Source organism: Urtica dioica, chromosome 9 (genome assembly GCF_054948205.1).
Source record: "Urtica dioica subsp. dioica isolate 48M chromosome 9, U.dioica_male_clone48M_v1_H2, whole genome shotgun sequence".
Taxonomy (NCBI): Eukaryota; Viridiplantae; Streptophyta; class Magnoliopsida; order Rosales; family Urticaceae; genus Urtica; species Urtica dioica.
In genome coordinates, this window is record NC_142764.1 from 19,975,493 (window position 1) to 19,992,129 (window position 16,637).

Sequence of the window (16,637 nt, forward strand, 5' to 3'; positions counted from 1 at the left end):
TCTGAGCAGGATATTATAAGGGGATATTTAACACGTCATAGCCCTTTTGTGTCGCATTACACCGTTTAAAGAGAGACTATCGATTAGCTTTATACTATCTATATATAGCTTTAAATTCTGATCTACCAAAGTTTGATTCAAAACTATTTTTGTAGTATTAGTATTTTTATCTCAAGGGATAACTGTGATAAGCTATTAGTTAAAATTTGGTTCTTTCTGATCACTTTGTTAAAAAGGGAAAACAAATCTGAATCTCTTAGCTTTCCTTGTTTCAGTTTCAATCGATTCAAAATTAGCAAAAGTACTCATATTTCCTGTGTATCGGAAGATCTTAAAAGTTTAAACATGCAAAAAGTAGCAAATCTCCCTCAATCTCTAATATCTATAGTGCTGTTTATGGCTAAGGGTGTATATTTTGGTACTGGATATAATAGGATATATATGACCCTATATATTTGGCATTTAATAACTATACACTAAAATCTCATGATATGCTCATCGATGATGTATATATATTCACGGGTATAATTTCAACTGATGTCTATACTATAACTAAAGGTTGCAACTTGCAAATATTTGTACGTGGCAACATACGATTAGTTTAACTTTCATATATCAAGCAGTTATTAGATGAACTAAGGTAGAAGCTGAAGACATGGTTTTAATTATAGGAAAAATGACACATATATATCTTTAATTTTAATGAAATATCGAGTTTAACTTTTAATTTTTAAAAATGTCGAGTTCGTACCTACTGTTTAATTAAAGTGACGAAATTATACCATAAAATAGATTTTAATACCACAAATCTTCCTTGTATTGACTTTCATTGATGTTAACTCTAATATTTATGTGTAAATCTCGTTTTACCCCTATTCATTTGCGTCCTATATATAATTTATTTAAAAACGAAAAAGCGAACAACAATCAGTGATTCATGAAGTATATAAACAGAGAAAATGGGTAAAAATTGACAGTCGATAATCATCAAAATTGCTTATTCGAATGTCAAACTCAGGACTCAGAGTTGCAATTCGAACATGGAAGGAATCCATCTCTTAGGAAGTATGAGTTTTATTAGTCTATTTCGATTTAGGGCTACTTTTTACTTCAAAATTGAGAATTTGGAGTTGGGGCACCGGTTTGAGCTTTGGTTCGATTTCTTATATCAGAATCAACATTAATTTAAAATCAATAAAAAGAATATTTGTGACACTGTTATCTATTTTAGAGTATAATTTCGTCATTTTAATTAAACAGAAGGTACAAACTCGACATTTTTTAAAACCAAAGATTAAACTCTACGTTTAACTAAAACATGGGATATATATGTGTCATTTTTCCTTAATTAAATATCCCATATATAATATTGACTCGCTAAAACAATTATAGAAAACAAAAAAATAAATTCAAACAAATCTCAGTATATATGGTTGGCTCGAAATGAAGCCTTGTAAGCCGGGAAGCCAATTATCTTAATTTAGCTCAAATTCATAAACCTTATCATTATCATCATTTGTCCAAGTCCGTCTATAAAACCCCAATAATATCGAATCATGATGGAAAAGAAAAAAGAAAAGAAAGAGAAAAACCCCTCTGTGTTCTTCGTACATTAAAAAAACAAAACCGTTTCCTCAGTGATCCAATATTCCGAATCTCTTTATATAATAATCAGGGTCAATACATAGTAATTAATCATAACATATATATAATGGGGTTTTTGGACAAGCTATGGGACGAAACTGTGGCGGGGCCTACCCCGGAGACTGGGCTTGCTAAGCTGAGGAAGCACAAATCCTTCCCGGCAAACTCGCCGGCGATGGCGGCTGTGGAGTCTCCTCCGGCGCTGAATCAGGTGAAAGTCAGCCGGAGCATAACCATACTGAGAAATAATAATAATAATAACAACAAAAATAGCATCGCGAAAAGCTTATCGGTGGACGTCCCCGGTTCCGTCCCCGCCTCTCCTTCTTCCAGCTCTTCCACAACTCCCCTTACTCGTACGTACTATTACAATTCATTTCTATATCATATATATATATATATATATACGTACATGTATAATATGTACTCATTTTGAGCGATACTCGACCTACTTTTTTTTTATTTTACATGCATGATGGTTTCCCTGTTAAATATAATTAATAAATCTTTTCGATATGAGATCATAAATATGCAATTTCAAGGTCGTGACTCTTCTTCATTTATTTTATTTCAGATCTCATTTTTTTTTTTATCAGTAGCGGTTAAGGCTTGTTGTGCCCATGAGATGAATAGTCGATGATGTTATAAACTTTTCACACATGGCGTGACTCTATGTTGGTTTTTTTTTTTTTTTTTTTTTTTTTTTTTTTTAAGTTTGATGGTCAAATTAGATTATTCTCTTGGGTTGTAATATTGTGGAAAGGTGAAGTAGTGCGAAAACTTCACGATATAATAACAAGCGAAATATATAGGGTGGCGGATTTCAGAAATAAATACATATGTGAAAGTCTTAAAACTACGAGGCTTTATTGCCGGCTCTTAGTAATCAAATAATAATAATCCGTATGCGTGAAGAACATTGGCTTATAAATACTATACATATATCGGTTAACAATTTTAGCAGGTTTAAATTGATATTTGTTTTTTTAAACCTGGATGTTGCATATTCAAAGTTTTTAACGGTATGCATAGAAGAACATTGCGTTTTTTTTTTTTTAAGTGGCATATAAATAGTACATATGTTAGTGAATAATTTTTAAGTGGTTAAAATCCATTAAAAAATTTTTTTAGAGAAAACTAATGTTGCATCTTTAGACTTAGCTGTAAGGTTAAATATCTATCGACTTATTTTACAATGATGCAGCGGGAACGCCGACAGATAGTCTCGGGAGATGGAGGAGCGTGAAATTACCAGGCACCCCCTCCGGTGACCAGAGAATGACTGCTCATGATTGGTCATTTTTCTCTATTCTAATTAGTTCCTTTTATATTTGTTAATTATTTAAAAAAAATAACAAATACTAATCAAGTAAAATCATATAATTCTCTCTTCGTCATATCCTCTCTTTGTTGTGTCGTTGATTAAATGTATTTAATAATAATAATAATAAAAATTTACGTTGTGGTCTATTTTGATTTGAGAGGCAGAGTGAGAAGAAAACTAAGGCTGGCAATATTGTTATTATTATTATTCTGATGGGTGGTTCATTTTCGTTTTGCAGGATAGTGATTAGTGCCTTGGATCGTTGAGAGAGACCAACAATCAGATTTCTGATTTGTTTTTATGCTAATACAATCATGAACGATCGAAAACGCCACTACTCTCATAAGATTGCGTTTGGACAGAAGAATGGGGTTTTGAGATTATGGAGATATATATGATATATCTGGTTATTTACTGTACGAGAGTCTAGGAGTTCATGAAGAGGAAATATTCTGGACATATATAGACGTCCTTTTTCTTATTCTACGGTGATGTGTAAATTTGTGGCTTTCGATTCCATTGTAAATACCCGTGTGTGCTTTTCAATCTGTATTGTATATAAGTCACTATTCACTTTATATATATATTATAAGTCAAAATCACAAAATCACTATTCTCTTTTTAGCCTACCGGATCACGACACATCATAGCTTTTTTTCATCAATAAAAATAAATAAAAAAAAGGCTTTCCCACACGTCAAATCCAAAGGAAAAAATAAAAAATCTCAAGCGTGAAATAGGCTAGAGATTGCTGTCTATTGTCTATGAGTAATGCTATTTGTCCCAAATCGTAAACCGTGACGATCCACTCACGTTCTGACACGTGGCAATTCGTTGCCACGTGTCAGCACGTGAGTGGATCGTCACGGTTTACGATTCGGGACAAAAATCAATTCCGATTGTCTATTGTCTATTGTTGTTGTTCGCGTCGTTCCCATTCTTCTTCGGTCAGGGACTCTACGCTTCCTCTCGTCAGTTCTCGTGCCTCATCTTGATTTTCGTTTTTTTTTAAATCGTTGAAAAAAAAACTAGGTTATTCTATTTGGAATCACCGTATTTCCCAGATTGAGGAGTGCGGGTTCAGTGTAATACATATCTAGCGAATTAAATGTTAGACATTGTTCTGTAATTTCACTTTTTTTCTTATTTTTTCGCTTTCGGTTTCTAATGATCCATAGAAAACAAAGTTGAGTTTTAGTGAGTTGAATGATCTTTTAATCAATTTTCGAAGTGTGTATTTCAAAATATTATTTTATTTTAATTTTTATAAAGGTATTGTATTGCTCTTGCTTTTATGAATGATTGGAAGCTCATGCATGTAGGAAAAAAGGGACTTCGATCTAATATTCTTTTTGAGGATGTGTATGGTTTGAATTTTGAATTTCTAATTGATTTTTTTAAAATTGAAATTCAGAGATCAGAATATATATATATATATATATATATATATATATATATATATATAATGAATGAATGAATGAATTGGTGAAAGAAGGCAAGATTCAGAGAGACGGTTATTTCCGTTGAGCTTACACTGTAACGGATCTTCTTTCATCGGCCAGTAGAAAATAGTCCCCAGCTGCGTCTTGACGATAAATATTCATCATCGCGTCACATAAATCTTCTTGTGTGTCACATTTGCGCGAGATAAATGGCAAATGAAAACAAAATGCTTTGATGATTCATTGCATCCGAGAAAATTAGTCTGTGTTTTTGCCTTCCTCTTCATCCAGAAAATGGCTGCCAAAAACACAGAATAGTAAATAAAGGCCAATTGAATATGAATATGATTCAGATGACAAAGCTGGCATAACAATAAATAATAATTCAATTTCATCATCATCTTGTTCCGACGAGATGAAGATTTCTTAAGAACTGACCAAGAGTAAACATAATAGAGTAAGTTCCGTAATCAAATAGTGTTAGGGTCAGCCTCGACTAATCACATTTCTTCACGGAATTCAAGAACCAAGAAGATATCGACGGTTGAAGATGGAAGAGTAAGCTTTGTTCTAATGTATTTTACGATTCTGTTAAGTTAAGTTGAGTTGTCCGTTGTGGCAAGTCGTAAAAGAGAGAAAAAAATTCTTGAGTGTGGAGAGAAAGAGTGATCGGTGAGGAGGGCATATCTCAGAGACGGGTAATCCAAGTCTGAAGGATTTCTGGTTTATATGTTCATCTCTGGTAACAAAACTCTTGCAGAGCACGCCAGATCGTTATGATCGAGTTTGGCCTGTCCTTTTGTAGTACAAGCACATTATCGTTAGGACTGTGATTGAGGTTACCTGAAAGTAAGCGGCGAGACCCCGAAGTACAGCATCGAAGCTGTTCAAAAAACTATGTTACCGACTCAGACGTTGGCGTCGATTCACCAGAAATCCCCACAGGAACACTCTCCGTCCTTGAAATGATGGAACCGGTTGGTGTCTCTGACGAGAACCTCCCTGGCCTCGAAGCTCGACACGAACTTCATGAAAGTGTGGCAATCGCCGCAGATGCGGAGATTCTTGATGACCCTGAGAGTGGTCCCCGCGGGAGTGTTGAGGAGCCCGAACGAGACCGCGAGCTTCTCGCTGTGCCCGCACAGAATCTGCTCCTTATCGTCCTCGTCCACGTCTTGGAGCACAAACTCGACCTCCGGGGCGTACCCGGACTTCTTCATCTCCACGCTCAGCTTCCGAAGCCTCTCGACCATCACGCTCATCTGGGGGTGACACCTGTCCCCGGAGAGAAGCACGTGGACCCGGTTCCCCACCTCGATCCAGCTACAACCCGGGTTTTTCCTCACCCCCATCTTCCTCATCTCGCCCCGCACCCGATCCGCCTCGACCCACATCCCTTTCGCGGCGTACACGTTCGAAAGCATCACGTAGTTCCCGGGGTTCCCGGGCTCCAACTCGAAAAGCTTCCCCGCCGCGGCCTCGGCGAGCCCGACGTCGCCGTGGACCCGGCACGAGCTCAGCAGCGACCCCCACAGCGACGCGTCGGGCTCCAAGGGCATTTCCGTAATAACGGAGTAAGCTTGTTTAAGCCGCCCGGCTCTCCCGAGGAGCGTGACGACGCAACCATAGTGAGCCATCCTCGGCTCTATCCCGTAGCTATCCCTCATCGAGCTGAAGAAGGACATGCCCTCGTCGACGAGCCCTTTCTGGGCGCAGGCGGAGAGGAGGCACGTGAAGGTGATCGCGTCGGGCCGCTCGGTGATGGCTCGGAAGAGAGAGATGGTCTCGTGGGCCCGGCCGTGCATGGAGTAGGCGCTCATGATGGCGTTCCAGCACGGGAGGTTCGGGGTCGGGGTGGAGTCGAAGACGAGGCGGGCGAGGGGGAGGCGGCCGCAGTTGGAGTACATGTCGACGAGGGCGCTGGCGACGAAGACGCCCCGGGAGATGCCGGCGCGCAGGGAGAAGGCGTGGGCGGCGCGGCCGTGGGAGAGGGCGGCGATGTTGCCGCACGCGGGGAGCACGCACGGGATCGTCACCGCGTTCGCCCTCGCGCCTGCCCCCTGCATCTCCCGGAACAGCTCCAGCGCCTCCGCGTCTTTCCCGTTCTGCGAGCAGCCCGCGATCGCAGACGTCCACGTCACCGTGTTCATCTCCGACCCCCGTCGCCGCCGCTCCGCCACCGCCGCCACCGCCTCCTCCACCCGCCCGTTCCTCGACAGCCCCGTCACGTACGCGTTGAACACCGCCACGTCGTCGCCGGACTCGTGGAACGCGCGGGACATCTCGTCCGGGCGAGAGCACTTCCCGTACATGTCCACGGTGGCGCTTCCCACGCACTTGTCCGAGGACAGCCCGGCTTTCGCGGCGTAGCAGTGGATCTGGGCTCCGGAGGTGACGTCGCGCACGGCGGGGAGGACGGTGGAGACGGTCCCAGAGTCCGGGGAAAACCCTTCCGAGTGCATTCTCCGAAACGCGGTGAGCCCCGAGTTGAACCGGTTGAACCCCGAGATCAGCCCGTTCCACGTCACCGTGTTCGGCTCCACGCCCTTTTCCCTCATCTTTGCCAGCATCTCCTCGGCCTCGGTCAGCAGGCCGTGGTTGGCGAGCCCGGAGATAATGGCGCTGCAGCTGACCAAATCCGGTTTGGGAAATTCGTCGAACACCTTGCGGGCGTCCGCTATGCGCCCGCACTTTATGTACATGTGGAGGAGGGACGAGAGGATAAAAGCGTCGGAGGAGAACCCAAAGGTGTAGGCGAACCCGTGGGCTTGTTTTCCGGCGACCGTGGAGCGGAGACCGGAACAGGCCTTGATGACGCTGGGGAAGAGATATCGGTCGGGGAATACTCCGGCGGATAACATTAGGGAGAAGGTTGAGAGGGCGTGAGTGAAGTTGGCGAGGCGGGAAAATGCGTGGATGAGAGTGGAGAAGGAGAAAAGGTTGGGCTCGGCGACGGAGGCGAGGACGAGATCGGCGTCGGAGAAGCAGTAGGCGTTGGCGTACTGGGATAGCAGCCTCGTCGCCAGGCGCTCGTCGGAGAAGAGTCCCGTCGTGAGGAGGAGAGCGTGGAGCTGCCGAGTCTCCGGCGGAGAAGACGAAGCGCGGCTCAGACACTGCCGCATTTCGTCGAACAGGTGGTGGGCTTGTCTTCTCATATTTTTTTTTTTTGGTTTAGTTTTAGATTTAGCGGTTCCGAAATAGTAAGTATATATGAATTTATAATAATGGGAAAGAAAAATTTATTGGGATTATGAGTTTTTCTGGTTGCTCTTCTACAAGGTTGTTGAATACGTAAAATTGACACATTAATATTGTTTTAGCGGGAACGCGGTCCCTGTGGAGAATTTAATATTGGTCGTTTTTCATTCTATTTTATAGGCATTTCAGCTAATATTGTCGTATTTTCATCCTAAAGGCTCTCCTCTTTCTATTTAACATTTTCTCCCATCTACGTAAACAATGTTCTTTATTTTCGTCTCTCACACTCTCCAAACAGCCTTTCTCATATTGGTGTCATTTTCCGATTTGATTTTTTTTTTTTTTTGTGTTTGTTAGTTTTTTGTTTTGTCATTATGTAGGTTCAGTTTTTTTTTTTTTAATTGGATATGAATTAGCCACTATCATGCTATGAAATAACTATTTTCTTAAGAGTCCGCGTTTGTTTCGATCTCTTCATCACCTTTAAGTATCTTTTGTTCTTTCCTACGTCCAAAGTTTGCACGAAATAAACGTACACTTCATGTATTTGATTTAATTTTAGAATATCATCAAATGTGTTTGATTTTTTTTTTCTCATAAGCTTTTGATAGGTGATTGTATAACAATATTTTGTAAAATGGCTTTGATTATAGCAAGATCGACGTCCGAATGTTGTTACGCTTATAATATAACTAGCCCTCGTCTAATCGTGACGGATTACATTTCCATCGATAAGTATATTACAATACAATATTATATTAGAAAAGTGATTTGGGTAAATAGTCGATTTAACGGTAAGGATATGCAAAATAGTCAATGTTTTTCTAAGATTAGAAAAATACCAAAATGTGTAGTAATCAAGTTTCAAAAACAAAATTAATCGTGAGATTAATATTTTTGAAACTGATAAATTACTTATAATAATTATCAAAAATTTAATCTTGGTGTCAACAAATATTTGACAACGTAACTTTAGTTATTTTGCTGAAAATTTGAAACTTTCATTGTTTTTTCAATCAATTAGTTTCAAATGGTCATTTTGTACAATTTATAAGAATAGCTCTTCTAAAAAAGAATAGGCGACATAACGTTATTAGCATATATTACTATTCATTATTATTTGGGTAAGACCGTAAGAGTAAACTAGTCTTGTAGCATTCTATTTGTTTTCACTAGCTTATAAAAATTCATACATGTATTTTCTCATTATCACGTTCATACTGAAATCTCTAACCTTTTCTTTACATCTACATGGTATCAAATCCTCTATATTTCATCAATGCAATTTTGTTGATTAATTGAAGAAGTTTTAACGTCGCTGTACAATTTTTGTATGTTTTATTTTCCCTTTAATAGGTTCCTTTTTTGTTGCTTGGGTGTTTATCTGGAAGTTTTTTTGGGATGTCATATTGTTTAGGTTAGTTAGGGGGTTTTGAATTTAAGGTTTTTTTTTTATCGTCCTAGTGTTAGAAAATTGTGTGGTTATTGATATTAACGAAAATTTAATATCAAGTTATTGGCTAATTTGTGGCAAATATTCGAGTGGGGTCCACTCATCAAAACTGAAATGTTTTGACTGATTCTTATTTCTCGTTGCGAGAGGTATAAGATCAGTTATTTATTTGCCAAAATCGGAGCTATGATGAATGAGAAATTGATGTTCAAAGTGTGTTAAATATATATCAAAAATTCTGAAGAAATTTGTACGTGTTCTGGTCTAATTTTTGGACCAGTTATTTGCCTTCATTGATCAAAAACGTTTTTGTATGTTTTAATGGATTTTTGAGTTGTAACCATGCACTAATAGGCTAGACGTTTTTGTTTTCAAAAGCCTTCAACACACTTTATGACTTTGATGGGCATTAAAATGCCATCATTGTGTAACGGTTTTGGGTCTAAAACCGCTATGATCATGAGCCTATAAAAGGCTGGAGCATGTTCTCATTTGGTAGAAATGAATGAGCCCAAGTACATGGCTGATAAGCTATGGTAAACACGCACAAATTTTTTCCTTTTTTCCCCTCAATATTTCTCGTTGCTGGTGGTAGTATTCTGACATGCGTTCAAGTTCGCCGGAGATGAACAATTTGGTGTTTTGTTTTCTCGTACGTCGTTGTATCCTGGGAGGCGGTTGCTCACGTTATTCCAACACCCGGTGGAAAGCAATAATGCTTTAAGGAAATTGTCAAACAAGTCTCGACATGTTCTCTTTTTCCCTTTCTATACCGGTTTCTTGGTGATATCCGGTTTAGTTATTTTAATTTATTTATTTTGGTTCTCATGTCTATGTATGAATTTTTATTAGTTTCGTTCATGATTATTTATTTAATTTAGTTATGCAATTTATCTTATTATTTTCGCCTATTATTAGCAATATAGCTAACACCTAGTTGGTGTTTATGTTTTGGGGGATATTGTATTTCTTGGGGACTCGGTGGTTTCTACCCATGACTTGTAAGGATGATTTTCTCCAGGGGATTGATATTCAATTTGATAGAAAAAGTTATTCGTATGGGTGGCATGTTATGAAGAATTTATTATTTGAGTAATCTATGTGGATTTATCTCACATGTGTAAGTAAAATCTACGTTCTATTGAGTATGAGAACTTAGTTGATGTTTGTGATCCTGACAATTAGACGATTATTATTATTAAGTAGATCAACAATATTATTACACACCCTATTAGTGCCCAGTTGACGAAATATGAGATTACGAAAGAGGTATGAAATTATCTAGTTAGATCGCAAACGCAAGTCTAAACTTGACAAATTATAATACCAATAAGAGACATGTATGCATGTAAGCAAGATCGACTTAAGACGATTTAAGACATTTTGAGACTTAAAGCAAATTTAAAATTGGGCTTTTTCTTAAATCCATTTGTAAATTTGTGGGAAGGAAAAAAAAAATCATTTCACTCCAAACCTTATGCAAAAATGATTCCAAATATTATAATTTTGATAAATACATTGATAATTTTAATATAATATTTTATTTATGTGCCTCATATATAATGTGTGAGCATGTTAAAGTTTTCTGTACATTATCTCGTTTTAATTTGATGACTTTAAATTATGAGCACCACAATAATTGTCATGAAAAAAACAAACATAGTTAATACTTAATAGTCACTTTGTAGGCTATTAGCAATAACTAAATGGGCCAATTTTGGTATGGGATATATGTGGTATGGGATTATTCCTATTCTATGACCTCCACAATGATTTTGGACCAAAATCAAATAAGTCCAATTTTATCCTAAAATATGACTACCTAAAATGAGCTATTACATTTATATCCTTCTTATTTAGTTTCTTTTTATTAGATAATTAAAACCTTTTTTAATTTATATCCTTCTCATTTCTTTTCTTCATCTTCGTCCAAAATCAAAATCTCTCTCTCTTCGTCTCTCTCTCCATTTCGCTCTCTCTCTCTATAAAAAAACAGCAACAATCAAGATCATCGACCATCACCGTCCCTTCCTCTTCTTCTCCATCTTCTTCTCGTCATCTTCTTCCTTGCGCTCGGCCGCCAGACTCAACACCGAGTCATCGCGTGCACGCCGTGACCGAAGGAAAGGAAATCGCCGCGAGCCGCCGTGGCCGGCCGACCGGGAAGCGAGCGCCGGGAGAGAGAGAACACACCCCGGAGAGTCCAAATCCACGAAAATTAGGTAAGGAATCAAACCCGAAATGGATTTGTGTGATTCTAGGGTTTGTAGCTCAAATTGGGATTTTGATTTCTTGGTTTGATTTCATGAAATTGGCTAGTTTTGGATCACGATTAGACTCTGTTGGTGATGATTATCATATGGAAAGTATTGTATAAGAACACTTGAGAGCTTGCGAGATAAAGGCAGTGCATTCGTGGTAGTGCTGGGTATATTAATTTGTATTTTTCAGCTGCATCAAGGTCACCTATTTACCTGATATAATTTAATCACGGAGTTTTCTAGTTTTCATTTTACATTTGGATGAATTTGTGTTCATATCTTCATCACTTTTGAAGAACTTATCCATCATCTTCAATAAAAACCAAAACATTGTCCACTTCAAGCACATATGGTTTCGTGGTGTATGAAAATCGACATTTCAATGCTAGTTTTTTTAATCCTAATTGTTACACTGTTTGTCATCAAATATAATATGACCATTTATATCTTCAATGATAAATTTAGTTGTTTTGACAGAATAAGATGTAATTAAGGGAAATTTGATAAAAAAAAATATACTAATTACAGTAGCTTGGGATTAAAATATGACTAATAAATTTTATTTTTTATTTTTTATGTTTTATATAGAATAAGATGTAAAAATTTAGAAAAATATGTATCTTGGGATTTGAGAGATTGAGATTGATGGTTTGAATTTATTCTTGAATTTTGGACGGTTTGATTTGAATTTTTGGACTTGGCCGTGAGTGTATTTCTTGGCCGTGTGATGTTTGTTTTGAAATTCTGATGTTTGGGTGATTAATGATTTGAGAATGATTAAGTATGGTTTGTTAGCACGGGTTCGCAGTGATGATTAGAATTGTGACATGTTAACGTGTTTTGTCGCTTTGTTGTGAGTTTTACTTGTCGAGGGTCTAGACTCGATATAGGCGGGCTACGCAGAGCCCACAGCGACTGTTCGGGGCGGCGAGGATGAGGCCGGGAAATGACGGAGCTACGCTCGAGCATCGACGAGGCGAAGCCGAGACCGGGTGAATAACGGCGTTTCGGTTTAGGCTCGGAGACTCGCGGAATGTCCGTTATCTAATTATTATTACCTTGTAATTATAAAGTTTAAAAATTCATATGTTGTAATTTTCTTATTTCAGATGAAATAGCAAACTGGATATAAAATGCCAAGTTAGTACGAGTATGCTTTTTTTTTAAGAGGCGGAGAATGATTATAGTTTTATTTTGTCGAAGAAAAACCATGATTATGTTGTTGCGATGTTAATTATGTTACTAAAAATGCATCTCTAACTCTTGGCGCCCAAATGTTTTTTTATACAAAGCTGTTGTTTCCCAATTTTGATAACATGTGTTTGGTATTGACAGTAGCTAGTTTATTGATATCAATGTCAATAAACTGTCTGGTTTATTTACATTGATGTCAATAAACCTGATAGTTTATTGACATCAATGTCAATAAACCGACAGGTTTGACATTGTTACTTCAACGTTATCATGTTTTCAGTTATTTTTTTGTCATTTAGGGTTGACATGTTTTCAATAAGGTTTTGAGGAAGAGGACGATATAAAGTATTACATCATATTCAGAATTACAAAATGGTTACAAAATTAAAACTTATTCAACGACTGCTTCTCTGAGACAAAGGAACAGGATCGTCACACGTCTTTCTATTGTGTCCTTCTTTGCTTAACTTCAACAGGAATGTCCCATGCTTTAGCACTGCCATGAGGGTGAATGACACATAAATAATAACTTCAACAGAAAAAGATCTCACCTACAATGAACAAGTATTTATAGTTAGTTCTGGAACAATAAGTATTTTTTGTTCTTTTTTTTATTCATAATAATGTCAATAAACATTGGAACTTATTGGTATTAATGTCATTAAAAAGTCACTGAGTTATAGAAAAATAATTAGTTCATGTTTTTTTTTATTCATATTAATGTCAATAAACATTGGAACTTATTGATATTAATGTCAATAAAAAGACACAGTGAGTTATTGAAAAATAATTAATTCATGTTCTTTTTTTATTCATATTAATGTCAATAAACATTGGAACTTATTGGTATTAATGTCAATAAAAAGGCACTGTGAGTTATAGAAAAATAATTAATTCATGTTCTTTTTTTATTCATATTAATGTCAATAAACATTGGAACTTATTAGTATTAATGTCAATAAAAAGTCACAGTGAGTTATTGAAAAATAATTAATTCCTGTTCTTTTTTTATTCGTATTAATGTCAATAAACATTGGAACTTATTGGTATTAATGTCAATAAAAAGTCACTGTGAGTTATAGAAAAATAATTAATTCCTATTCTTTTTTTTTATATTAATGTCTATAAACATTGGAACTTATTTGTATTAATGTCAATAAAAAGTCACAGTGAGTTATTGAAAAATAATTAATTCCTGTTCTTTTTTTATTTATATCAATGTCAATAAACATTGTTTGTTTATATTATTTATATTATTTATAACAAGATGATAATTTGACATGGAAATGTCTCGGCTCCTCAAATACAAGTAACTTTTGACGTGGCTATCGTTTGTAATATTTATTGGCAATGCCGAAAATGGTGTCTCATATTTGACCACAATGGAATGTGTGGACGGTAAGAGCCCCATCTCAGCATACAAGGCGTCCATGAGATGGTTGTACTCGAAACCATCCGAAAGCACAAGTACAAACGATGCACCTTCCTTGTATACACATGGTTTAACCCATGTACCACTAAGCTTGACATACACTAAAATATCACCCATTACTGCATAAAAAGAGTGTAATCGGGATGTTAATTTCCTATTTTAAACGTTTAAAATTCATTTATAAAGATTTAAAATCATAACAAAAAAAATAAAAAAAACTGTGAAGATTTATTGACATTGATGTCAATAAAAATGCATTTTTATTGACATCAATGTCAATAAATCTTCAAAGGATTTTCCCAGAATCGTTGAAGATTTATTGACATTAATGTCAATAAAAATGCAACAATGTCAATAAATCTTCAACGATTCCCAGAAATTTTCAGAATTTTTTTCCAAATTTTCCATGCTTCCAAGAATCGTTCTTTCATTTTTTTTTAACTTCAAAGACCACAAAAACTTTTTTTTTATTCATAATAATGTCAATAAACATTGGAACTTATTGGTATTATTAATGTCATTAAAAAGTCACTGAATTATAGAAAAATAATTAGTTCATGTTTTTTTTTATTCATATTAATATCAATAAACATTGGAACTTATTGATATTAATGTCAATAAAAAGTCACTGTGAGTTATAGAAAAATAATTAATTCATGTTCTTTTTTTATTCATATTACTTAATGTCATATCACTTAATGTCATTAATTAATTAATATCATATCACTCATTACTGCATAAAAGAGTGTAATCGGGATGTTAATTTCATATTTTAAACGTTTAAAATTCATTTATAAACATTTAAAATCATAACAAAAAAAATTAAAAAACTGTGAAGATTTATTGACATTGATGTCAATAAAATTGCATTTTTATTGACATTGATGTCAATAAATCTTCAAAGGATTTTCCCAGAACCGTTGAAGATTTATTGACATTAATGTCAATAAAAATGCAACAATGTCAATAAATCTTCAACGATTCCCATAAATTTTCAGAGTTCAAATAATCATATTTTATTTATAGACTCAAAAACTAAGTGTGTAGCCATAGAGAAAAAAAAAATCCATACCTCTTCATCCAACATCAACCATTGGGTAGACATATCACACATAGTCTTGGAGCAAATGGGACAACGATATCTATACCAAAAATAATAACAATGATAATAATAAGAGGCGAAGAGTCTCCTGAATTTTCAAACAGAAAAAAACAGTAATGAAACTCAAGTGTTGTTGTCCTGCCATCTCTACTTGACACTCTTGATGCATTGTGTGCCCACATTTCATGATTTTGGTCTTTTTCGTCGAGTCAAAAAGGTAATGCCAATTCCATTTTCGAGATATACAAAACAAATGGGCAGGTCATTAACATTCCCAGAGAAACTCTGAGTAACTAAAAAGCTGCGATGAACGAGTGAAAAACCTCATAACAAACAGGGCAATAACACTTCATTGAATTCTCGATGCACACATGATTATCTCGTAGACTCATATCATAGCATGAAGCTGGATATTTAATAGCATGTAAATCAAATGCGAAAAAGCAATAAAGTTGAAAAATAAAGAAAAAAATCCATGTTAGTTTTGATGGGGAAAAAGGGCATACCACACTTCTGACAGTGAAAAGAGGATTGAGAACTAATTAAGGATTATAAGGGTTTGGTCCAATTTTTTTGAGACTCAGGGACACACACTCTCTCTACATTAAACATAGATAACAAGGTCACCTCTTTTTGAGACTCAGGGACACACACACTCCAATAATGCATATACACAAACAAGAAACGTATATATAACACACCGTGGCTTCGTTGTGGCAGTGGCGACAAGAAAAGACTTGATCGCAGCAAGGAGCTCGGATTTTGCAGCGCTGGCGATAATGGTCACATCTGCAGATACAAAACAAGCTTTGAATTGAGAAAATAATTGAAAAGAAATAGTTGAAATTGATGAAGACGACGAACCCGTGCTGTAGCTTTCCGAAATCGTGGGGTTTGGGATGAGCCATGGAATCGGACTCTGGCTTGGAAATTTGGGATTGGGATCCACGAGGAACGACACAGAAACCTAACCTGAAGAAACTGCCAAGCCCTGAATCTTTGTTGAGTTTTGAATCTTTTCATAGCAGCGTCAGAATATGGGTATCAATAACCCGAGAGAGAGAGCGAAGAAGAAGAGAGAGACCAGTAAATTCAAATACTAAAATAAAATAAAAAAACGAAATGTTAATAAAATTGAGGGTATTTTTGTACTTAAAGAAAATAGGTAGTCATAGAATAGGATTAAATTAGATTTATTTGATTTTGGTCCAAAATCATTGTGGAGGTCATAGAATAGGAATAATCCCTATGTGGTATATGTGGAGCCCAATTTGAAAAGATGTTCTTCCGCTTATATATATTTCTGGAAACATATAAATGAATAATAATAATAAAAAGCGAGTTAATTGCGGCAAAAATACTTAAAGTTTTCGTAAATCAGTACTTATATACCTAAAGTTTATTTTTTGTGGCAAAAGTACTTGACGTTATGATTTTGTAGTTCCGTTACTACTTCGGACGTGAACTTAAAATGCAACGGTCAAGATTAAAAGCTTTTAATATATGTTGAATATAATTATTTTTTTTTATTATTTATATATTTTAAATGAAAAATGGTATGAAGTAGCCAATTCAAACTATGACTTT

The 16,637-nt window shown here is 36.3% G+C and overlaps 2 protein-coding genes and 2 long non-coding RNA genes across 5 annotated transcripts; 2 read left to right on the forward strand and 2 right to left on the reverse strand.

The window, feature by feature from the left end:
- Positions 1 to 1,488: 1,488 nt before the first annotated feature.
- Positions 1,489 to 3,452, forward strand: LOC149385610 (Dormancy/auxin associated family protein). Of its 2 annotated transcripts, XM_089627420.1 has the most exons (3): positions 1,533 to 2,000; positions 2,849 to 2,939; positions 3,207 to 3,452. In XM_089627420.1, the coding sequence occupies exons 1-3, from the start codon at positions 1,712 to 1,714 to the stop codon at positions 3,232 to 3,234; spliced, it is 408 nt and encodes a 135-aa protein (XP_089483546.1). In that variant the 5' UTR covers positions 1,533 to 1,711; the 3' UTR covers positions 3,235 to 3,452. The 2 variants fall into 2 exon arrangements, with proteins under 2 accessions (XP_089483547.1, XP_089483546.1); XM_089627421.1 differs by lacking the exon at positions 2,849 to 2,939 and having other exon boundaries at positions 1,489 to 2,000.
- A 998-nt stretch (positions 3,453 to 4,450) lies between these two features.
- On the reverse strand, positions 4,451 to 7,760 carry LOC149385611 (pentatricopeptide repeat-containing protein At1g20230-like). The gene is made up of 2 exons (XM_089624875.1): positions 5,254 to 7,760; positions 4,451 to 4,708 (listed from the first exon to the last, which is right to left on the reverse strand). Exon 1 carries the CDS (start codon positions 7,563 to 7,565, stop codon positions 5,337 to 5,339), a length of 2,229 nt encoding a protein of 742 aa, XP_089481001.1. The 5' UTR covers positions 7,566 to 7,760; the 3' UTR covers positions 4,451 to 4,708; positions 5,254 to 5,336.
- A 3,237-nt stretch (positions 7,761 to 10,997) lies between these two features.
- LOC149385612 (uncharacterized) lies at positions 10,998 to 12,582 on the forward strand. The gene is made up of 2 exons (XR_016301145.1): positions 10,998 to 11,283; positions 12,181 to 12,582. It is a non-coding gene; the product is annotated as an uncharacterized LOC149385612 (long non-coding RNA).
- Positions 12,583 to 14,000: 1,418 nt separating this feature from the next.
- On the reverse strand, positions 14,001 to 16,193 carry LOC149385613 (uncharacterized). Its single transcript, XR_016301144.1, has 3 exons — positions 15,915 to 16,193; positions 15,021 to 15,839; positions 14,001 to 14,067 (listed from the first exon to the last, which is right to left on the reverse strand). It is a non-coding gene; the product is annotated as an uncharacterized LOC149385613 (long non-coding RNA).
- Positions 16,194 to 16,637: the final 444 nt, after the last annotated feature.